At 37.9% G+C, this 24,273-nt stretch overlaps 1 protein-coding gene and 1 long non-coding RNA gene across 8 annotated transcripts in view; one reads left to right on the top strand and one right to left on the bottom strand.

Annotated features, from left to right (window-relative positions):
* TRAPPC8 (trafficking protein particle complex subunit 8) overlaps window positions 1-15,172 on the bottom strand; it is a 75,229-nt gene extending 60,057 nt beyond the window's left edge. Inside the window, exons 1-4 of one of the 2 annotated variants that reach the window (XM_082699588.1) lie at window positions 14,643-15,172; window positions 7,041-7,235; window positions 1,488-1,577; window positions 488-662 (exon numbers count right to left, since the gene is read on the bottom strand). In XM_082699588.1, the coding sequence (XP_082555714.1) occupies window positions 488-662; window positions 1,488-1,577; window positions 7,041-7,235; window positions 14,643-14,799 (617 nt within the window). In that variant the 5' untranslated portion in view covers window positions 14,800-15,172. The remainder of the gene's footprint in view (window positions 1-487; window positions 663-1,487; window positions 1,578-7,040; window positions 7,236-14,642) is intronic. The other variant, XM_082699587.1, reaches the window with a different exon arrangement.
* The window catches only part of LOC309848249, a 49,800-nt gene continuing 40,569 nt past the window's right edge, over window positions 15,043-24,273 (top strand). For all 6 annotated transcript variants that reach the window (XR_014302914.1, XR_014302915.1, XR_014302916.1 and 3 more), the window contains exons 1-2: window positions 15,043-15,176; window positions 16,335-16,389. This is a non-coding gene — a long non-coding RNA (uncharacterized lncRNA). The remainder of the gene's footprint in view (window positions 15,177-16,334; window positions 16,390-24,273) is intronic.

The following is a 24,273-nucleotide window of genomic DNA, read 5'->3' as shown; positions in this document are numbered from 1 at the left end:
TAATAATGATTATTAAAGGGCAAGTAAGAAAGAAATGCCTGGATGTTTTTGAGACTGTGAAAATATCAAGGCTAAAAATATAAAGTGACAAGAGGGTGAAGAGTGAAAAAAGAAGTGCCTTTAAAAAACAGTCAAGAAGTGAAAAGTAAGAAAAAAACTAGGAAGGAGAAAAGAAAAAAATAGGAAATTTAAAGTAAGAAATAACAGCTAAGACCTATAAAATGGCAGGCACTTTTGTACAAAGATTGTAGTTAACAGAGAAATATATATTGAAAGGGAAGTCTGGATATCCATATGAAATCTATAATAAAATGACTTAGTTGTCAAATATAACTCTGGAGTAAAAGATAGAGTTAAATATTTAATTAATAAGCTTTTACTTTCTTAGATAAAAAATACATCTACAATCTAAACAAGCCAGTCCAAACCAATGTTTAATCATTTAACAGGGAAAATTTTAAATTTAAAAAAAAAAAAAAAAGCTTACCTCTGTTCATCTCCTGCACTTACATCATGTAAAAGTACATAATATTTAAGTGTATTTGGTATAAACCACTTGGGGTAGGAATAGTCACTGTTGTGCTGAATCCGATGCTGTTCTTGTGATAACTTTGAAAACTGTTCCACAGGTTCAGCTTCACTAGATGATGCTACCAACATACCTTATAAACCACATTAAGGTAATTACCACTTATCACTAAATGATAAATACTATCCTATTAAAATAAAACTTAAAGGAGATTTTTCAAGCTAAAAAAAATCTGATATCTTAGATTTTCACTGCAAACACAAAATAATTCCTCCAACATTACCAAGTAACTCAAGGTTTTAAATCTTAGATTTTGCTAACAGTTTTTTAGGTCATTTACATACATACATACATACATAAGGGAATCCATGAACATAAAAATAAACAATATCAAACTATACATCAATATCCTCAACAGCTCTGCTGAATCCTGTTCCTCTCCAATCAATCATCTCATTGCAATTTCATACTCTAACTACTTCTCAACTTCTCTCTGCAACTTCATTAAGAAAACTAAAAAGCCATAATGGTCAGAAGAGGTTAAAAGCTGTAAAACAGGTTACTAGAAAAATGGAAAACTATCTTTAAATATGAGCTTTTGTATAAGTAATTAATTTTGAGGCAATCAGCAAAAGCAGTTAACACTGACAGTTTACCTTTCCTCTTTGTAAAATGCTTAGAAACTCATTAAATGTGGAATATTTGAGCTGGAGAAAAAAGAAAAACAATAAGCAAGCCCTCAGTATTCTTACTTTGTACTAAAAAATTAATTTATTCTAACCAGTCTTGTATCTAGGATGCCATTTTTAAAAAAATTAACAAAAACTTGAAGCATCATCAATAAAAAACTTCTCCATTCTCCATGTCCTCTCAATAATTTTGCCTTCACAGAACTATTTCTGAGACTGATAACTTCGAAAACATTTCATTTTAAGAAAACACAAAGGTCAAAGGATACATGCTAAATAGTGGTTCAGAAATTCATGATCTGATGCTGGCATCGACTGAAGAAAGGTCTCTCTATAAGATTCAAACCATGGAGTAGTAGCTAAAATGAACAATATTATATAAAATAGTTAAAATTGCTCAATCGAAATCAATTTACAACAGACAGTATTTTAAATCCATACTCCTAGAAGGTGTGAAAGATAACTCCCAGTGGTAAATAAGCACTTTCACTTGTATTTAAAGATACAAAACATTTTTCACCTCTTCTTTAAGATTTACATATATCTGTATTTGCAAAAATAAAACCAACTACTCCTAAACTTATACAATGATCCCAGAACCTACTTACCTATTAATCCTTTAAATATTACCTATATGAGTAAAAAGATTCTGGAACTAAAGTTTTGTGCTTCTGCCACTAGTCACGTTGTCCCAAATGGCTTTCTTCATAAATATCATTTTTCAAATCATTAAAAAATTTTAATATAAAAATTAAAAAGTATTATCTTCTTCTATCACAACAACTCCCTTGAGAACTATTTTGAGGAGACTATTTCCATTTAAGTCTCTTCAGAAAAATCAGCAAAAATCAAAATATTCTAAAGAAATGTTTTTAAATTTTTAAATTTTAAACTTCTCTAACACCAGAATGGAAGTTTTTTTTTAAGTAAACTGTCCTCTTTTAAACTATACTCCTTTTAACCCTTGGTGTATCAAGAAAAAAGTCATTATCATTTATCATTGAATCTAACTGATCCTCAGTGTTTTATTGTATTTTTAATTTACTTTTATTTATAGAATTAGGAATAAAGGCACAGTAAAAAAAAAAAAAACATTATTAGAAATTTTAGTAAGAGTTTAAACATAGAAAACTCAAATTTGTTTTCCCTGATTTAAAAGACATACATGCCTCAATTACGCAATGTCCCTTGAATACAACTAACTGTTCAACGGTCATTCTTTAACTTGGAACACATCCATCTTGTAAACACTGATTCCAGATTCAAATACTTCTCTAAGTTCTAGTTTATCATTACTTCTGTTCCTTCTTGCACTCGCATCTTGAAAACTTTGATGGCTCATAATTTGCTGAAGAGAAAAAGTTCATTTTATTTGCTCCATCACTACAAAACATCTTCATTTTTAGACCTCTAAATAACAAACAGAAGATCAATAAACCCAGTGAATTTTTCATTTCTACGTCATCTAATCCCTTCCAATCCCCTTCATACACGCACCTACCTGCCTATCTGCTTCAGCATTTGTCCACGTATGAACTGTATTAATTTTGTTATACAAACACCATACAGCATGAAAAATTACTTGTCACATGTCCTTTAACAAAAGAGAATGGTCTAAGTTCTTGTCTCAAAATACTGTGTGAATTACTGACCAGTTAAATTACTGACTAGTTAGATGAAAATGCTGTATTTCTTTTTTGTTCTTACACATACATTGCTCACTTATTCTTGAGCTTGAGAAAAATCTGTATTGGATACTGTCATCTGAAGACTCACTGATTAGGATTTCAGTATATTTTCAAAATCCTGATTAATTCCATCATTGTCACTAGAGTTTGACACTAAAGTCAGCAGTCATTAGCCACATATGACACCTGAAATGTGGCTTTTCTGAACTAAGATGTGTTGCAGATATAAAATACACATATGATTTCAGATAGTATCAAAAGAAGAATTTTACAAGGATTACATGTTGAAGTAATATTTTGTACATACTGGGTCAAATAAAATACATTCAAATTAATTTCACCTGTTTCTTTTCGCATTTTTTTTCTGGTTTATTTAATTTTCTTAGTAACCTCTATTTCCAACATGGAGCTTAAACCCACAACCCCGGGACCAAAAGTCCAGTGCTCTTCCACTGAGCCAGCCAGGTATCCTTCTTTTTACATATTTTATTGTATTTACAAAACACTGAAAATGACTTAAGTGGCTCATATATTTCTACTGGGCAGCATTAGTCTAGAATACTGCTGTTTCACTGTATTCACCTTCTGATTTATCTATAAATGAAAAAAGGTGTTTTCCATTGTCTATTTTCTTTCTGTTGCCAATGTGGACTAAAAATGAAAAATTCTCAACTATATTCAATGAAAGAAAAATAAATGAAGACAAAGACAGATTACAAAGATGGTATGTTCCAGACTTCTTTTATATCTTCTTAAAGGAAAATACAGTATTTTGGTCAATGTGAAATTACTAAAGGATGATAAAATAACAGTGACTATTTCACCAATGCAACATCTTTCTATACAATTTCACTATTCTACTTTCTTGTAGCTTGGCGTAATTGTTAAATAATTCCTAGGACGATGAAAAACAGTAAAGGAGTTCAAGATATTGGAGAAACTAGAACACTAAGTTCCTATTTTCTACTAGTCATTTTTAAAATAATTGCCACTATTTTAGAGTGCTCTTTATGCTTTTTGCTCTTAAGTAAAAACTTAGGAGAAAATCTTAAAAGAATAAACCAGGCACCTGGATGCTCAGTCAGTTAAGCGTCTGCCTTCGGCTCAGGTCATGATCCTAGGATCCTGGGATTGAGCCCTGCATCGGACTCCCTGCTCAGCAGGAGCCTGTTTCTTCCTCTCCCTCTATCTGCTGCTATCCCTGCTTATGCGCGTGCTCGCTCTCTCTCTCTCTAATAAATAATAATTACAGGTACCTGGCTGACTCAGTCTGTAGAGCATGTGACTCTTGATCTCAGTGTCTAAGTTCAAGCCCCACACTGGGCCTAGAGCTTACTTTAAAAAAAAAAAAAAAAAAAAAGACAATTACTAAGTCCTAAAAAAAACAAAATGATAAGAACAAACTAAGCCCAATATTTGGCTTTGAAATGAAGAAGTAAATAATATTTAACCTTAATACTGTAAAGAGTGACTATTAACCAAAAATTTTGAAAACTACACTAGGAAGATGGGGAAAGAAGAAGAGGGAATAATTAAGCTAACTCTTCATCAATTACAGAGCACCTGGGTGGCTCAGGTCATGGAGTCCTGCAACAGGCTTCCTACTCAGCAGGGAGTCTGCTTCTCCCTTAATCCTCTCTCCTTCTCTCTCTCAATCAAATAAATAAAATCTTTGAAAAAAAAAAAAGAAACTTCAAAAAAAATCATCTATATTGAGAAATCAATAAATAAAATTTAAAACTGATTAAGCCATAGATAGCCACATACAGATATTACCTAAAAACACTAAATCAGGGACACCTGGGTGGCTCAGTCGATTAAGCATCTGCATTCGGCTCTGGTCACGATCCCAGGGTATTGGGATCCAGTACCCACCGCATCAGGCTCCCTGTTCAGCAGGAAGTCTGCTTCTCTCTCTGCCTGCCGCTCCCCCGCTTGTGCTCTCTTGCTCAACTTGCTCTCTCTCTCTAATAAATAAGTAAATAAAATTTTTTAAAAATCTAAAATAAAACCCAAAAAACACTAAATCAAGGGACACTTAGGTGGTTCAGTCAGTTAAGCATCCAACTCTTGATTTCGGCTCAGGTCATGCTCTCGGGGTTGTAAGATCAAGCCCTGCACTAAGGACCACACTGGGCTCTGCACTGGGTGTGGAACCTGCTTGAGATTCTCTCTCTCCCTCCCCATGCTCACACTCTCTTGCTCTTTCACCCTCTCTCTAAAATAAATAAATAAATCTTAAAAACAAAACAAAACAAAAAACAATACCAGAGGAACTGGTGGGGGAGGGGCACGTGGGTGGCCCAGTCAGTTAAGCATCTGCCTTTGGCTCAGGTCATGATCCCAGGGTCCTGAAACTGAGCTCCAAGTCTGGCTCTCTCTCAGTGGAGAGCCAGCTCCTCCAGCTTGTGCTCTAACAAATAAATAAAATCTTAAAAGAAAAAAAGGAACTGGTGGGGCATAGACACAGGGAGCACATCACAGTTTTTTCTGGTCTTTTCAGCATTTGATCTATGTGCACACATATCATTTTGATAATTTTTTTTAAAGTAAAAGGTACTATGGATTTCGGAGATTAGGAAGATATTTGCAGTATAAAAAGAGACATTTTTTGTTTTTTAAATATGATAGCTAAGTCCACTCTGTACCCCTTAGCATTCCAACATATCAGATAATGCCACATCTCTGTCATAATGCATTATGATTACAAGGTATTATAAATTAGAATGTATTATGACTACTGATTTAGATGTTTATCTCCCCACCAGATTATGAACTCACATAATGTCTTACTCATTTTTATTATTGTGATGCAAGGTACATAAAAGGAAATCAGTATTTGTTGTATGAATCACATAAGTGCTAAAGACCCTGGGAAACAGAATCACAGGATTAAATTTCTAGGAAAGCCCTTAAGAAAGAATGTAAACAAATTCTCTTGAATTTGAAACCAAGTCTTAATAAGTGACTTATCCAAATTATCCAATTAACTAATGACTACAGTAGTATAAAAACTTGAACATTCTGGCATTTATTGTCCTTCACATTTCAACATGAATTTCCCATGGTAACAGGGAAACAACAGGTCAAATTCCAACACATACTCCCAGAAATATCCAAAATTTGTCTTGTGTTAAAACATATTATGCCAGGAACTGCTCAAAATAGGTTAAGTTAAAATTCAGATTCTTTTAATGCGTAAAAGATAACCATAGTATTATAAACTTGAAATACTCGAATTAACTTTTGCTGGAATTAAAGCTAATAACATAGAAAGACATCTAAACAAAATAATTCTACAAACATGTCTAACTATATAAGTGAGACCAATTAACTTTGTGACCTAAAAGATATCACTTAAATTCTCTTTGAATGTTTAAGGAAATCTTTAAATATGCAATTAGGTGTTAAAATATTAGATTATAAATTATACCAACCTAAAAAGGTTATTTTATTAAGTTGCTGAAATATCCTGATTAGATGATGTACTTTTAATCTTTTCCGGCTAAAGGTCTATTCCATGTTTCTAGTCTTTTACATTCGAGAAGAGTCACACCAAACACTGCCAACTCATTTTACATATTAATATATTTCACCTACCAATCTTACTAAGAAAACACCATTTAAATCAGATTAATAAACACTTTTAAATGATTAAGTGTTTATTCATATATTATAAAAATTTCTTCAACAGCTGGATAAAAAATAAAATAAACTTAATGCTTTAGTATTACTTACATCATAAAAAAACCACTTTTTTGTCTACTGCTAGTTCTTTCATTCAAGAGATATTTATTATGCATATGTTTTAGACATTATTTTAAGCCCCAGAAAGAAAATAAAGAGCCAAAGTCCCCGCCCTCATGGAGCCTTCTATTAACTTTATAAGGAGAACTATAAAAACCTTCTCATTATAAAAAAAAAAAAAAAATGAAATCATGTAATTCACAGTTGGCTGCCTACTTGACTATAACCTCCGTAAAAGCAAGTACTATTTTTTTCCACAACTGTATTCCCAGCCTCTAGCACCCAGTAGGCATATAAGTGTTTGTTGAATGATTTCCAAGATACAGAACTGCTTTTCTAACAAAAGAAAACTTCACTTAAATAATAATAAAAAAACTTATTACATACCACTGATGTTGAGGTCATAATCTCCTGCTGTAATCACATTAGCTACTAATCCTTCCGCAGGTTGACTGCCAGAAACAACATCATTCAAAAGCTTCCGAATGGCTCCAGGCTGAGGTGGCTGGGTGATAATGTTGCTTACTGCTATCTTCAGATTTTTTATTACATGGAGCTGATTATTAGGATCTCTCATATGAACTTAAAAAAAAGAAAAAAAGAAAAAAAACTTGAAATTAATTCTATGCAGTGCATAACAACCCAAGTATAACAACAATCAACAATTGAGTTAATACTTCACAAAAAGACGGCTCATATCAGAAACCAGAGGGGACACCTGAGTGGTTCAGTCAGTTAAGCATTTGCCTTTGGTTCAGGTCATGATCCCAGGGTCCTGGGATCAAGTCCTGCATCTGGCTCCCTGCTTAGTGAGGAGTTTCTTCTCCCTCAGCCCCCCCACCCCCCGCCCCATGGTTCTTCTCTCTCTCTCTCTCTCTCTCTCTCTCTCTCTAATTTAAAAAAAAAAAAAAAAAAGTCTTTAAAAAGGCAGGCAGCACTTGGATAGCTCAGTTGGCTGATCCTCTGCCTTCAGCTCAGGTCAAGATCCCAAGGTCCTGGAATCCAGTCCCATGTCAGGCTCTCTGCTCAGCGGGAAACCTGCTTCTCCCTCCCCCTCTGCCTGATGCTCCCCCTGCTTGTGCTCTCTGTCAAATAAATAAAATCATTTAAAAAAAAAAAAAAGAAAAAAGAAACAAGAAATTCCAAATGGAACAGCTGAACAGTCTTCCACAAATACAACTGACTTAGAACACTTCCTTATATACCAAAAGGACTAGCAAGACAGTCTAACCTCCCACAATGCTTACTGCTCACAACTTTCTGATTTGTGGGTTTTTCCCTTCCTCCTATGTTTGGAATCACCAGGGACCAATCCCCATCAATACCAAACCCCTAATTCTCACCTCACCCTCAGGCCAGTGCAGGGCAGTGTGACCTGTGAGATCTATGATACCAATGCTGAAAGCAGTAAAGGAGAAGAAAGGGAAATTAAGTGCTGCCTGTGGGCTTCCTCTGCATCTCCTAGCATATTGCCTGCATTCCCAGCCCTATTCCACAATCAGAAAGTCAGTGGCCACCCTGGTCCAGGATGTTGATAGTGGGGAGGTTGTGCATGTGCTAGAACATGAGGTATACGGAAACTCTGTATTCTCTGCTCAATTTCACTATGAACCTAAAACTGCTCAAAACAAAACAAAACAAACCACAACATGCAGATCCCTTCTCCCACCCCAATACCTCCTGATTCCTCCAACTGCTATAGGCCTTGCCTTAGCCTATAGGATTTATAACCAGTGGTTCAAAACTTTTGAGAGAACGGATCTGCAGGAGACTGTAGCAAGAAGACAGTGTCCACAGTGCACAGCAGAAAATGCGAGCATATTTTTTCACATAAATATAATCGGACAAGAAGATTAGTGTCCACAATAATATTAAAAGCAGTCCATCATATTAAGGACTCAACTTTCAGAGTCAGACTTTCTTTAATCCTAACCCACCACATGTTAACTGGGTTATCCTAAACAACTTTTTAACTTGTCGATGCTTCAATTTCCTCATCTCTCACATGTAAATTCATGCTTCCTTCACACGTTTATTTTTTAAGAATTTAGATGAGCTATTTTTAGATGAGACAAGTATAAAGCAATGAGTACCACACACGCCACATACATAACTCTACAGATAGGCACTCAAGAACTGATGAAAGCAGCAAGTATCAACAAATACTATTTCAAGTATGGCATGGATCATTCTATACAAATAAAAGGTGACTTGGAAAACTGGCTCTGGGTACCTACCCATAAAAAACCGACACTTTTTCCTCAGGGGAGAATCTTTATATCAAGCTTTTAAGTTCAAGCCTGCCTATATTTTAAATAAAGTTACATCAAATGTCTTCCTCAATTTCCTAGATGTCTTCTCTGTTGACATCTAATTTTTAAATTAACAAACATAATCTTTAAAATAGTATATATGGGTGCATCTCAGTGGCTCAGTGGTTAAGCATCTGTGTTCACTTCAAGTCATGATCCCAGAGTCCTGAGATTGAGCCCAGCATTGGGCTCCCTGCTCAGCAGGAAGCCTGCTTCTCCCTCTTTTACTCCCCCTGCTTGTGTTCCCTCTCTTGCTGGCTGTCAAATGAATAAAATCTCTTAAAAAAAATTAAAAATAAAAATAGTGGGGCACCTGGGTGGCTCAGTGGGTTGAGCCACTGCCTTTGGCTCAGGTCATGATCTCAGGGTCAGGGGATGGAGTCCCACATTGGGCTCTCTGCTCAGCAGGGAGCCGGCTTCTCTCTCTCTCTCTCTCTCTCTGCCTGCCTCTCTGTCTACTTGTGATCTCTCTCTGTCAAATAAATAAATAAAATCTTCAAAAATAAAAATAAAAATAAAAATATATAGGTATAAATATGTGCACTTGTAAGAATACATATATGGAAAGTATACATGCAAATTCCATTATAATGATTGCCCACGATGAAAGAAACTTCAATTGTATGTTTGATTTCTTGTTAAAGGAAAGGAAAAATTACAATGTAAATATGACATGAAGATTAATATTAGTTGGTTCTGCATAGTAGGGAGCTTCTCTCAATTCTTCATCGTTTGTTTTCTAGTTTAAACACAACGCAAGACTCTCTCCCTAATTAAACTTCAAAGACAGTCCAACTATGAAATAGAAAAAAATGAAAAATACGAAAATACCATGTTGTATTTCTGATATTTTAAGAAGCTATTGTGTAAGTATTCTCCCCAAAGTTGGTCTCTAATTGTCAAATAATATAAGTAGCTATGTATTAAATGTCTCTCAAAATTTTAAATTGGTTAATTATTTTTTAGTATTCCTAAGTGTTAACCCAAAAAAAGACATTCTAGTGGTACCTGCCTGGCTCAGTCCATTGAGCACCTGACTTTTGGTCCGTGGGGGGGGGGGGGGGGGGTCGTGAGTTAGAGCTGCACAGTGAAGGTAAAGATTACCAGAAAAAAAAAAAAGCATTCTAGTTTTGCCCTTTGTTCAGAGGTAATTTATTAGGTATCCTACTAATAAATCCAGAAATGAGTTAACAGATGTGGCAGCCAGCTTCTGAAATGGTCCCCAATGAATCCATACTTTGTGTTACACATACTCTTGTGTAGTCCCTTCCCACATCCCATGGTTGGCATATGTGACCAAAGAACACAGCAAAAACAAGGGCATATTACTTCTGAAATACGGTTACAAGAGTACGCTCCTATCACGGGTTCTCTCATCACTCCCTTTGAGAGAATCTAGCTGCCTCACCATGAGGACACTCAGGGAGCCTGTGGAGAGTCCCACAGGGCACAGAACAGAGGTCTCAGGACAACATCTAGTGAGGAAATGAGACTTGCCAACAATCACGTCAGTGAGCTTGGAAGCAGATCCTCCAGCCCCTGATGACTATCGTCTCGGCCAATAGTTCCACTACAACCTTAAGAAAGACCCAGAGCCAGAGCCACCCAGCTAAGCCACTTCAAGATGCCTGAGAAACTGGGAGATAATAAATGCTTTTTTCCCCACCAAGGTGCTAAATTTTGGAGTGATTTGTTATACAACAATAGATAAGTAGAACATGGGAATATCTACAAAACTAACCTAATAAAAAGGAAGATAAGAGCTAAGAATGATTAAGAGAAAAGCTCTGAAAAAATCACATACAAAAAAATTCAAAAGCTTGGCTTCATTAACAGTACAGGATCACAAAAGCGGACTTTATAGATCACATAACACCTCATTTCAAAATAAAATTCAGCTCTATTACTGTCTTATTTTTATGTTACCATATAATTTCTTGAATACTGTTATTATAAAGTAACATTTCCCAGTATGTGCAGTTCCATGGAATACTCTTTCCTCAAGCTAATTAAGAGCTGTTTTAGAAAAATCAATTCCATATAAATTTGAGAAGTATAGAATTAAGTTTTTAAAATGTCTCTTTATACCAGGTCTTCCCAGAGCTTTTAATATGTTAAATGACACTATAATTCTCCCAAACACATCTATTACAAGGAAACTTATTTGATCACAAAATTCATTTCCAGAGAATCTATAACACATCGGGTGTTCTATGGAATATATTTTAAAAATGAAATAATGATATCTTTTATGTTTTTACCTAGCACAAGAAACTTCACCTGTTTTATCTCAATTGCTGGGGGAAAAAAATCCTAACTTGTACAAAAAAGGACATAAACAATATATATATGTATCAAAATATGAAAACTTGGCTTGAATTTATCATTTGGTACTTGAAATAGTTAAGACTGATGAAATATTTTTTGATGAATTAATAACTTTTTAAAAGAAACTTAAGAAAACTAGAGACAGTGAGTATCCTTCAAAGGTCCTTCAAAAAATATTCAAGATTTACATAAAAACTACATTCTATTATTTTTAAACCCTTAAATAAATTTAGTCAATTTAAAATAATAATATATACCTTTTGAAAGCAAAAACCAAATACTTTCAAAAGCTGGTGTTTAAGTGAAATTTCCTTATAAATGTCTGAATGATGTGCTGAAAACCGCTCAGAATTATTGAAGAACTATCACTATGACAGCAAAAACAGCGAGGTTTGGTTACGTAATACTATCACCATTATTCGTTGAAATGGATGGCCATTGGAAATTTCTCAAGCAGCATTAAGGTTACAAACTTTGTGTTGAAATGACACAAATAAACTCTTTAAGTCTCAAATATAATGAGACTTAAATGAGATCTATCATAATGATCGTAAAATTATAACACTATTATTTAATATAAAGAAACACTTGCTGGGTTTAAAAATATTTATCCAAGGAATCTAAAATGGTTCTACACCGCCTAATACCTCAAGGTGTATTTGAGGTGCTACACATGCACAGCATTCAAATTTGTTTTCTCAACCCTCCCATTACAGCTTTACACCATGTTTTTCTACTGACATCTTAAAAAAGAAAAAAGACCAAAAATAGTCCCCTGGAAATACTCAACAGTGTACATTGCTACCTCCGTAGTCAAAGCAAGTTTTGACCTCAAATACCTGCAGGCCAGAAATGGAGTCCAATTTTTTTTTTAACATTCCTTTCTCCCTCTAAGGAAATTTTAGCTGTTGTGGTTAGTTGTATTCTTAAATTATGTGCTGAAGTTATATTCTCATTGCCTCATTGCCCTAAAGATAAGCTTAGAGGAGTCCCCACACTTGAGACCAAAAAAAAAAAAAAAAAAAGTAGCCTTTTCTGGATGGCAAAGAACCCCTAAATTTATTCACCAGCAAAAAATTAATCCACAGAAAAATTAAGTCCTTTTCACTGGATTGCTAACACCACCAACAAAGTCTATGTCTAACCATTTTAAACTTTGAAATGGCTATCAACGCCTACTTACCCTTAAATACATAACAATTCCAATCTCCCCAATTTGCTACCCTTGCTCAAGAATCTGACTGTCATACACTTAACAATTAAATATAAAATCCAAAATCTCTTTCCTAGAATTCAAGACCCTCCCTTATCTAGGCATCTTCCCTTACTATCTTACACTCTGATAGGGACAATTTCCTCACTGCTCCCCAACCACTCAATCATAATTTATACCTTTTGCCCATGCTGTTCTAACTTCATTCCCCTCCTCAACAGGGAATGCTGGCACTTTTCCTTTCCATCAACTTTCTACTTAACCATGAAAGTCCAATTCATTGTATTTCTTCCCTAAATCTTTTGCAGTTTTCAGAAGGAAATCAGAATACTGAAGTGAGCCCTTATTCACTGCAGAAGGCAGAAGCCAGATGTGGCCATTGGGCAACTGAAATGTCTAGTCCAAACTAAAATATAAATAATAAAAATGTTTAAATGCATACCAAAGTTCAGACTTGGCAACAGAAAAAATGTAAAATACAAAGATGTTTTAAACTGATTACAAGTTGAATTGCTAGAATTTTGGAAATATTAAAACTAATTTCACCTGATTTTCTACTTTTTTCACAGTGTGACTACTAAATAATTTAAAATTGTGTATGTGAATACCATTGTATTTCTACTGGACAGCACTGTTCTCTAGTGTGAATAAATGATCCTATTGCCAGGAGATAAGATGACTTAAGAACCCCTTGAGTCACACTGCCTGTTTTAAAATCTTTCCTACGTTGAATACTGTGGACAAGTTAACATCTTTATGCTTCAGTGTTCCCAAATTTAATATGGTGATAAGTTAGCTACCTTACAGGATTCAATGAGAACTAAAAGAGAAAAGCTAAATACAGCAGGTATCAAGTATTAGCATTATTATTCTTTATTAACAAAGCAGGAAAGGGCATACACATCAAAGTCAAACAGATTCTCACATTTTTTTAAAGACTTTAAGAATGTAGGGCACTTTGTTGTTCTTGTTGATTTAGCAACACTGGAGAAGCTGAGACTGATGGTTAAGGTACAAGCTGAAGAAATCCATGGGTTCCCAAACTTTTTTTGGACAGCTCCTGCTCTCCTTTAAATAATAAAGTGAACTTACGGAGCTATTCTCCCAAAGAATACACACCTGTGGCATGTAAATACATAAATTTATGGCACAGCATATTTTGTGGAAAAATCATCATAACCAAATAATAATCATAATCGTTCAACTAACAGAGCCTTGTTACAGAACACTTCATTTTATACAGACCTTAACAAAGAACTTCACCTATACTTTATGCTCTGTTCACAAAGAAAGATATATTATTGGTTAAATACTCAGGAGGTTTATTATGCTTATTTCTCCCTAATAAAGAAACTAAAGGTGGAGGAAACAGGTAACTCTTAAATAAAAGACACGTTTCTCTTGTTGACTAAACTTTTATCTGAAAAACTAAATTTTAGGACTTTTCCATTCCTATAAACCTATTCAACACCAACTACCTAGATTAATCACAACTTGTCCTTACTTTCTCCATCAAGTCCATCAAGTCTCCAATAGTCCATCAAGGCTATTACAAGTTGTTTTCGTAATTTTTTTTTCGGAAGAGGTTAAGTATTACATACCTACTAAAATGTTTATATTTTCAAAGAAAATACATAAAATAACTGATGAGAAGCTTAGAAAGAGTAAGGCCCCATTACCCGAAGAATGTGATATTCAAGACAACTTTGAAAGTCCAGTTTAGCACCGGAGGAAGAGGGTTCGTCTTCTTTACTAAGACCTCATCGGTCTAAGAGGCAGCATCTTCCCACTCGCCTTGCAACTTCCTAATTCCCTCCCTGTGTCCGTTGGAAACCGTCTCAACGCCCTTCTCCGGGGCTCATGTTTTTCTTTAGACTAATTACCGAGCAGCCCGGCTTGTCCCGGGAAGAAGGAAAGTGCCCAGAGTAACCGGAGGTTAGGACCGCGCAGTCTTGACAACCTCGCTCATGGCCCCTCCCCCAGCCGCCGCCGGAGACACCGCGGGGCCCCAGCCCCAGACGCCACTCTACCGGCTCCAAGATGTAAACATCGCCCTTTTCTTCCCTGCCCGCTCCCAACTTCCTTCTCCCGGCCCTGTTTGAGGGAGCACAGTGAAAAAGGGAGGAGACCACATACCCTCCGAAGTGAGGCGAGAGAAGGGCTTAAGCAACTCCGCGAAGCTAAGGTGATTGAGACGAGTGAGCCGCTCGGCTTCGTCGCTGCACAGAGCGGCGACACAGGGGACGAAGGAGTCCGGGATTAGCTCCTGCACGGATTGCACACACTGGGCCATCGCGGCGGCGCCCGCCCTCCGGCCCACTCTCAGAGGCTGATCCTGCGGCTGCAGCAGCTACTGCCGCCGCCCGCCGGCCTAACCCGGCCGGGCGGGGCCCCACACTGAAGCCTTGAGACCCACAGAAGGAACAGACGCCGCTCCCTCGGCTCCCGGCCACACAGCACCGACCCCTCCCCGGCACCGCCGCTCCTCAGGGCTCGCCCCGGCGTCCTCGCATTACACCCCGATAGGTGGAGACGCCGACAGTCGCCAGTTAATCCTCCCGACGGCAAAACCTTGGTCACTGCCCGACCGGAACCGCCATATTGAGGCCGAACCCTGACCCACCGGCAGTACCCGTCCCGGCAGGCCCTGCGCTCGGCCCTCACGTGACGGTATTAAAGGAGGCGATGGGGGCGGGGGGAAGAGCCGAGGAGAGGGAAGTGAAGAGCGACTGAGGCCGGTAGGAAGGCTGGCTGGCGCCGGAAATGGTGCGATGGGTGGGCCTCTACGGGGAGGGGTGGGGCTACCAGCGCGATGGGCGGAGCCAAAGAGGAGACGAGCCACTCTAGGCCTGGTTCTCACACTGGCGCTTGGCAAAGCCAAGGGAGGTGCCAGGGGCGAGCGTACAGGTCAGCGTTCGAGATCCGTGCTGTCACAGTGGTGGGGGTTCTCGCTCGCTTTACGCGCGAGCCGGGTCAGTTTGGAGCCCCAAAAGGCTCTCCCTAAAAACAAGAGGCAAATAATGTGGCTGTTCGCTCTGCTTCCGAGCTCCGGGTAGAAGAGCAAGGGGCACCTGCTCACGGAAGAGTGGTGCCCGTGGCGCCGGCCTGAACAGAGCGGCTATCGCTTGAACGCAGCCGTGCTTCGAGAAACGGCCTGCCACGGACGAACGTGGACGCCACCAGTGAGCAGAGCTGTGTGCTCTTGTGGGTGCTGCAGTTAACGCGAGTGTGAGGGGAAGCTCGCGCGGCTGCGGACTTGCAAACGTCCGCGTCTTTCGTCCGCAGCCGCGTCTCCTTGATTTCACGATGCTGGCAGGTTTTCTTCGGAGCCAATGGAGGTGTGGGAAGCCAGGAATTCCTTACCAAATGGAGTCCGAAACTGGCTTCGGTGCTTAGCGTTCCCTTTCAGAGCTGGTTCCTTTACATAAATAGAAGTGAGTGAAAGGGATTCTACCATCGTGTCACGGAATTGCTCGAATTCCTTCTGAGTTGTTGGCCAAAAACATCAAGCACGGAAAAACACAACGCTCTATGGCAGTTTTATGGTACCTTGATTTAAAGGAGGCTTCCCCAACGCGAGTATCTCAAATCGTCGGGTCGTTTGGCGCCTTGAGGTTTTTACCGTAGTAAGAACTTAACGACAGGCAAGAGGTATCCTTCCTCCTGTAAATGGAGATGGGAGGTAGGAAAGGACAAAAGGTCGTAGTGACTTGTCAGCTTAGCCACAAACCAGGGTAGAAAAGATAACGGGCAAGGTGAGGATTTGGAAATTCGTTTTAAAACTATTTGTGTCTGAGCGCCTCTTGGAAATTCTTCTTGTATCCTCAGGAGGATACCTTTTGAATACCTCAGATCTCAATTCCTTACGTGAGAATCCGTACAAGTGAGTATGACTCAAGTTACATATTTTTCTGGTTAAGAGGGCTCCTCAGTGCACGCATACAGCACTCGGCTCAAAGTAAGAGTTACAAAGGCAACATACTTTTCCCACTAAAGATAAAACTCGTTGTATTAGCCTCTCTGAGAAGGACTTTCAAGAGTAATTTAGCCCAAATGAATTTTTTTGAGATAGTCACATTCAATAAAATTCATCCCTTTAAAGTGGACATTTCAGTGGCTTCTAGTATTTTTGAAGTGGAACAACCATTGCTTCTATCTAATTCCAGGACATTGTCATCACCCTAAAAAGAAGCTTGGTACACATTAGCAGTGACTGTATACCCCTCACCCTTCCACCCCTGGAACTCACTAATCTACTTTCTGTCTTTATAGATTTACTTATACTGAACTTACATATAAATGGAATCATACAATATGTGACTTGTGTCTGGCTTCCTTCACTTAGCATAATGTTTTGAAGGTTCATCCATGTTGTACCAGGTATCACTATTTCATTCCTTTTTGTGGCTGACCCTAAATGGATTTTTGTCTTATGCATTGACTTTACAGTCTAACACCACATTCACACATAGTGTTTCCAGTGAGTAACTCACTGTAAAAATCTATTTCTTCCCTAATCTCTCCTGGTCTTCTAAGGTGTTCATCTTCTAAAATGTCCTCGACTAAAGGTTAATGCTGAGTCACTGCCACATCTGCTTTCCAGGCTGCAGGAATGGAAAAAAGAGAATGGAAAATCACATGGTTAATGGTTTAGGATCAAATTGTATTAATGGCATTCAATAATTTCACGCACATCCCACTGGCCTCAGTGAGTCTCATGATCACACATATCTCCAACAGAGACTCCAAAACATAGGCTTCTCTTATTAAACGAAGAGGAGAGGGAATATTATTTAAAAAGTCAAAGGTGTCCACCACACTTTATTAGGAATGAGGTATCCTGCAGAATGTATTTGTATGGGGTCCAGGATACCACACATCTCTCATTTCTCTAATTCCTCTGGACACTGTCCCATTTTCATCACATGTCGTCTGGACTATTCACTGTGTCCAGGAAAAGTGAGATGCTATGGTTGTCCAGGCTTTGGCCATTTGCCCCCCATCAAAGTCAAGAGGATAGGGTCTATCACTAAAAGAGAGGCAACTTGTTGGACAAAAGAGTTAACAATAACACAAACAACTAAGGACCCCTTTTTCGATATTAAATATGAGAACCAGCTTCCTTCTCTCCCCAATATAAAAGAATGCCATAAAATTTATGTTAAGTCAATGGGCTTATATTTATATCTATATTGTGTTATCAAACATTCATCAATTGTTTTATTTGGTGTGTATGGTATTGCCGGTCTCTTCTGATGGCTAGTGAAGTCAAGTTTAAAGGACACAGACACTGAAGTCAGAGAGGGGTCCAAAAATAGTGCTACCACTTGTGGATAGAAATAGTATCACCATTATTGGTCACTATCTACCAAGCATAATTTTTTATATTCTCTGCTGCTTCTGCTTCTCACATAAACCTTGAGAAGTACAAGCACTGCCAATTCTCAGATGTAAAAACTGAAGCACAGAACAGTTAATTAATTTCTCCAAATATAATCAGCACTGGAGCCAGGAAGAGAACCAGTACAGTTTAACCCTAGAGATGTGATCACTAGGATAAATTGTTTATCCATGTTTTCTTTCTTTGAAAGCACGTCCAGAAATGTAGCAAGAAATCTGGGGATTTGACAAATCCCTTATCTTTTCTGAGCCTCACATTCTTTACCTATAAGTTTAGAAAGTTGGGGCTAGAAGATTTCTTGTATTCATTTAAATGTGAAGATCTGAGAATCTTTTATTCTTTCCATTATTATTAAATTTCATTGTGTCAACGGTAGATGGCACTATTGAGTATAGGCTTTATTTCTTTTTTTTTTTTTTCAATGTATTTATTTTCAGAAAAACAGTATTTGTTATTTTTTCACCACACCCAGTGCTCCATGCAATCCGTGCCCTCTATAATACCCACCACCTGGTACCCCAACCTCCCACCCCCCCCCGCCACTTCAAACCCCTCAGATTGTTTTTCAGAGTCCATAGTCTCTCGTGATTCACCTCCCCTTCCAATTTACCCCAACTCCCTTCTCCTTTCTAACACCCCTTGTCCTCCATGATATTTGTTATGCTCCACAAATAAGTGAAACCATATGATAATTGACTCTCTCTGCTTGACTTATTTCACTCAGCATTATCTCTTCCAGTCCCGTCCATGTTGCTACAAAAGTTGGGTATTCATCCTTTCTGATGGAGGCATAATACTCCATAGTGTATATGGACCACATCTTCCTTATCCATTAGTCTGTTGAAGGGCATCTTGGTTCCTTCCATAGTTTGGCGACTGTGGCTATTGCTGCTATAAACATTGGGGTACAGATGGCCCTTCTTTTCACGACATCTGTGTCCTTGGGGTAAATACCCAGGAGTGCAATTGCAGGGTCATAGGGAAGCTCTATTTTTAATTTCTTGAGGAATCTCCACACTGTTCTCCAAAGAGGCTGCACCAACTTGCATTCCCACCAACAGTGTAAGAGGGTTCCCCCTTGTCCACATCCTCTCCAACACATGTTGTTTCCTGTTTTGTTAATTTTGGCCGTTCTAACTGGTGTAAGGTGATATCTCAATGTGGTTCTAATTTGAATCTCCCTGAGGGCTAATGATGATGAACATTTTTTCATGTGTCTGATAGCCATTTGTATGTCTTGATTGGAGAAGTGTCTGTTCATATCTTCTGCCCATTTTTTGATATGTTTGCCTGTTTCATGTGTGTTGAGTTTGAGGAGTTCATTATAGATCCTGGATATCAACCTTTTGTCTGTACTGTCACTTGCAACTATCTTCTCCCATTCCGTGAGTTGCCTCTTTGTTTTTTTTTTTACTATTTCCTTTGCTGTGCAGAAGCTTTTGATTTTGATGCAGTCCCAAAAGTTTATTTTCGCTTTTGTTTCCTTTGCCTTTGGAGACATATCTTAAAAGAAGTTGCTGTGGCTGATATCGAAGAGATTACTGCCTATGTTCTCCTCTAGGATTCTGATGGATTCCTGTCTCACATTGAGGTCTTTTATCCATTTTGAGTTTATCTTTGTGTACGGTGTAAGAGAATGGTCGAGTTTCATTCTTCTACATATACCTGTCTAGTTTTCCCAGCACCATTTATTGAAGAGACCGTGGCTTTAAAACCTGATTACAATAGTTGCATAGTTATCACATAGGTAATAATAATATCACATAGGTAATAGCTACCTGTATATCAGAACGTGGGAGGTCAAGAGATACCCAGCATATTTATACATTAAAAGTTTTTTAAGCTCAAAGCTTTTACATTATGGGGGTGCCTGGGTGGCTCAGTGGCTTAAAGCCTCTGCCTTTGGCTCACCTGCTTCCCTTCCTCTCTCTGTGCCTACCTCTGCCTACTTGTGATCTCTATCTGTCAAATAAAATAAATTAAAGAAAACTCGAGGAAGGGGGTGCCTGGGTGGCTCAGGGGGTTAAAGCCTCTGCCTTCGGCTCAGGTCGTGATCCCAGAATCTCAGCAGGGAGCCGGCTTCCTCCTCTCTCTCTGCCTGCCTCTCTGCCTACTTGTGATCTCTGTCCAATAAATAAATAAATTTTTTAAAGATTTTATTTATTTATTGGACAGAGAGAGATTACAAGTAGGCAGAGAGGCAGGCAGAGAGAGAGAGAGAGGAGGAAGCAGGCTCCCTGCCGAGCAGAGAGCCGATGCGGGACTTGATCCCAGGACCCTGAGATCATGACCCGAGCCGAAGGCAGCGGCTCAACCCACTGAGCCACCCAGGCGCCCATAAATAAATTTTTTTTAAAAAAATTTAAAAAAAACTCTAGGAGGAAAAAATGACTTAAATATATAATCCATATATTGGCCCCCCTTTTTAATTTTATTTACTGCACTGGAATGTTTTAAAATTTTTTATTAATGTTCTAAAATTAACATGACATCCATTTCCTGATTATTTTAAGGGTGAATCATAGCTACAGTTTTGCACTCCAAAGCCCATAATTCTATTTTTTTCATTTATTTATTTTTATTAACATATATTATTTGTTTCAGGGACACAGGTCTGTGATTCATCAGTCTTACACAATTCACAGCACTCACCATCGCACATGCCCTCCCCAATATCCATCAGCACCCCCCAACCCAATTCTCCCACCCACCTCCTCTCCAGCAACCCTCGGTTTGTTTCCTGAAATTAAGAGTCTTTTTGGTTTGTCTCCCTCTCTGGTTTCATCCCATTTGATTTTTTCCTCTCTTCCTGCTTTCTCTCTGCCTGCTTTCTCAAATTCCACATATCAGCGAGATCATATGATAATTGTCTTTCTCTGGTTGACTTATTTCGCTTAGCATAATACCCTCTAGTTCCATCCACGTCATTGCAAATGGCAAGATTTCAATTTTGATGGCTGCATAGTATTCCATTATATATATACACCATATATCCATTCATCTGTCAGTGGACATCTAGGCTCCTTCCACAGTTTGGCTATTGTGGACATTGCTGCTATTAAACATTGGGGCACACATGCCCCTTCAGATCATGACATTTGTATCTTTGGGGTAAATACCCAGTAGTGCAATTGCTGGGTAGTACGGTAGCTCTCCTTTCAACTTTTTGAGGAACCTCCATACTGTTCTCCAGAGTGACGGCACTGGCTTGCATTCCCACCAACAGTGTAAGAGAGCTCCCCTTTCTCCACATCCTCATCAACATCTGTCAATTGCTGACTTGTCAATTATTATCCATTCTGACTGGTATGAGGTGGTATCTCATTGAGGTTTTGATTTGTATTTCCTTGATGCCGAGTGATGTTGAGCACTTTTTCATGTGTCTGTTGGCCATTTGGATGTCGTCTTTACAGAAAAGTCTGTTCATGTCTTCTGACCATTTCTTTTTTGGATTATTTGTTCTTTGGGTGTTGAGTTTGATAAATTCTTTATAGATTTTGAGTACTAGCCCTTTATCTGATATGTCATGTGTTAATACCTTCCATTCTGTCCATTGTCTTTTGGTTTTGTTGATTGTTTCCTTTTCTGTGCAAAAGCTTTTTATCTTGATGAAGTCCCAATAGCTCAATTTTGCCCTTGTTCCCCTTGCCTTTGAGGATGTTTCTAGGAAGAAGTTGCTGCGGATTGAAGAGGTTGCTGCCTGTGTTCTCCTCAAAGATATTGATGGGTTCCTGTGTCACATTCAGGTCTTTCTTCCACTTTGAGTCTATTTTTGTGTGTGGTATAAGGAAACGGTCCAGTTTCATTCTTCTGCATGTGGCTGTCCAATTTCCCCAACACCATTTGTTGAAGAGACTGTCTTTTTTTCCACTGTCAAAGATTAGTTGATTATGGAGTTGAGGGTCCACTTCTGGGCTCTCTATTCTGTTCCATTGATCTATATGTCTGTCTTTGTGCCAGTACCATACTGTCTTGATGATTACACCTTTGTAATAGAGCTTGAAGTTTGGAATTTTGATGCCACCAGCTTTGCTTCTCTTTTCAACATTCCTCTGGCTATTCAAGGTCTTTTCTGATAACATATAAATTTTAGGATTATTTATTCCATTTCTGTTGATGGTATTTTGATAGGGATTGTATTAAATGTATAGATCGCTCTGGGTAGCATGGACATTTTCACAATATTTGTTCTTCCAATCCCTGAGCATGGAATGTTTTTCCATTTCTTTGTGTCTTCCTCAGTTTCTTTCATGAGTATTCTCCAGTTTACTGAGTACAGATTCTTTGTCTCTTTGGTTAGATTTATTCCTAGGTATCATGGTTTGGGGTGCAATTGTAAATAGAATTGACTCCTTTATTTCTCTTTCTTCTGTCTTGTTGATGTATAGAAATGCAACTGACTTCTGTGCATTGGTTTTATATCCTGCCACTTTACTGAATTCCTTTATTAGTTCTAGCAGTTTTGGGGTGAAGTCTTTTGGGTTTTCCACATAAAGTATCATCATCTTCAAAGAGTGAGAGTTTGACTTCTTTGCTGAATCAGATGCCCATAATTCTATTTTATACTTATTACAAGTATTTAAGCTCCATATACATCTTCTTTAATTAAATCTGTAGGTAAAAATCTTTTATAATTATTTTTCTCCCTTACACTTCTAAAATAAGAGATAATATTAATGCTTGCTTTTTTTTACTATTTGCTTTTAAATTACATATTTTTACTTCCCATAACTGGGTAAAAATGTAGCAATAGTCCATATTATACTCAATGGTGAAATATAAGAATCATTTACTTTAAAATCAGGATAAAACAAAGATATCCATTATCACTGTTTCTATTCAGTACTTTTCTAGCTTTCTATAAGAGCAACTAAAGAAGAAAAAAATAAGCAAAACTTATAGGATTTCAAAAGGAAGAAACAAGGGGCACCTGGGTAGTGCAATCAGTAAAGCTTCCGACTCTTGGTTTTGCCTCAGTTCATGATCTCAGGGTCATAATATCGAGCCCCATGTCAGGCTCCAGGTTCAGTGAGGTGTAGCTAAATTTTCTCTCTCCCTCTCCCTCTGCCCTTCCCTGTGCTAGCTCTCTCTCTCTAAAATAAATAAATAAACCTTAAAACATAACAAAGCAAAAAAATAAAAGGAAGAAACAAAATTGTACTCATTGTAGGGGTGCTTGAGTGGCTTAAATGGTTTAGAGTCTCAGTTTGGCTCAGGTCATGATCCCAGAGTCCTGGGATCAAGCCCTGCTTCGGCTCCCTGCTCGGTAGGAAGTCTGCTTCTCCCTCTCCCACTGCCCTTCCCTCTGCTTGTGCTCCACCCCCTCGTAAATAAATAAATAATGTCTCTTCAAAAAAATATACTCACTTGGGAATGGTGCAGTGAACTAAATATACAGGCACCTTCATCATATATATGTGGCTATTCATTTCTTCATTTGTCTCCCAGAAGTAGAAAGCCCAACTCATATTTTTAGGTCTTAGACTTAAGGCATCATCATTTGACTTGGTTTTGGTCAGCTAGACATAGCTCATAAGAATCCTATCTGAAAGTGTGTCGTATGAGAAAACATGTTTTTGGAGAACTTTAATTTATGCTCTCATTGGTAGTGGTAGAGGCACCATAAAGAAGTCAATTCTACCAGAATTAAACCATAGGTTCAATGCAATTTCAATCAAAATACCCATAGAGATTTTATGGAATTTGACAAACTAATCCTAAAATCCATATTTAAAACTAAAGTTCTAAGAATAGTTAGATAATTTTGAAGGCAAATGTCAAGGGATTTATTCTACCAAGAAGCCAGACACACTAAGGTTATAACACAGTTATTAAAAGACAGATGTGGATGAGTAGATCAATGAAATATAATAGAGAGATGCAGGATAGACCAACCTGAAACGTGAACAAGACAATGCAGGAAGGATGAATTATTCAATAAATGGTGCTTTAATAATTGGTTATCTCTTTGAAACAAAAACCTAATTCATTTTAAAAAAATCAGATCAGGTAGAATAAAAATGCAAATAATAATAGCAAACACTTACCCAATGCCTCTTACATACCTGCTATAGTTTTAAACATTTTACATATACCAGCTCTTATTCCTCCTAAGAGCCCTATGTAGTAGGTACTGTTAATATCATCTCATTTCATAAATGAGGAAATTGAAGGAAAAGAGGTTAGTTAAATTGTCTCAGAGCCCTAAGTAGAAGAGCTGTGGTTTGAACTTAGGTAACCTGCCTCTTCAATCTGTTTTAATATGGTATACACTGATACACTATACTGCCTTCCTTTCACACATCTTTTTTTTTTAAGATTTTATTTCTTTAATTAGAAGAGAATTGAGGGAAAGGCAATAGGAAA

This window comes from Mustela nivalis (genome assembly GCF_964662115.1).
Source record: "Mustela nivalis genome assembly, chromosome: 14".
Taxonomy (NCBI): domain Eukaryota; kingdom Metazoa; phylum Chordata; class Mammalia; order Carnivora; family Mustelidae; genus Mustela; species Mustela nivalis.
The sequence above is the reverse complement of the archived record's forward strand: the minus strand, read 5'-3'. Positions and strand labels throughout refer to the sequence as shown.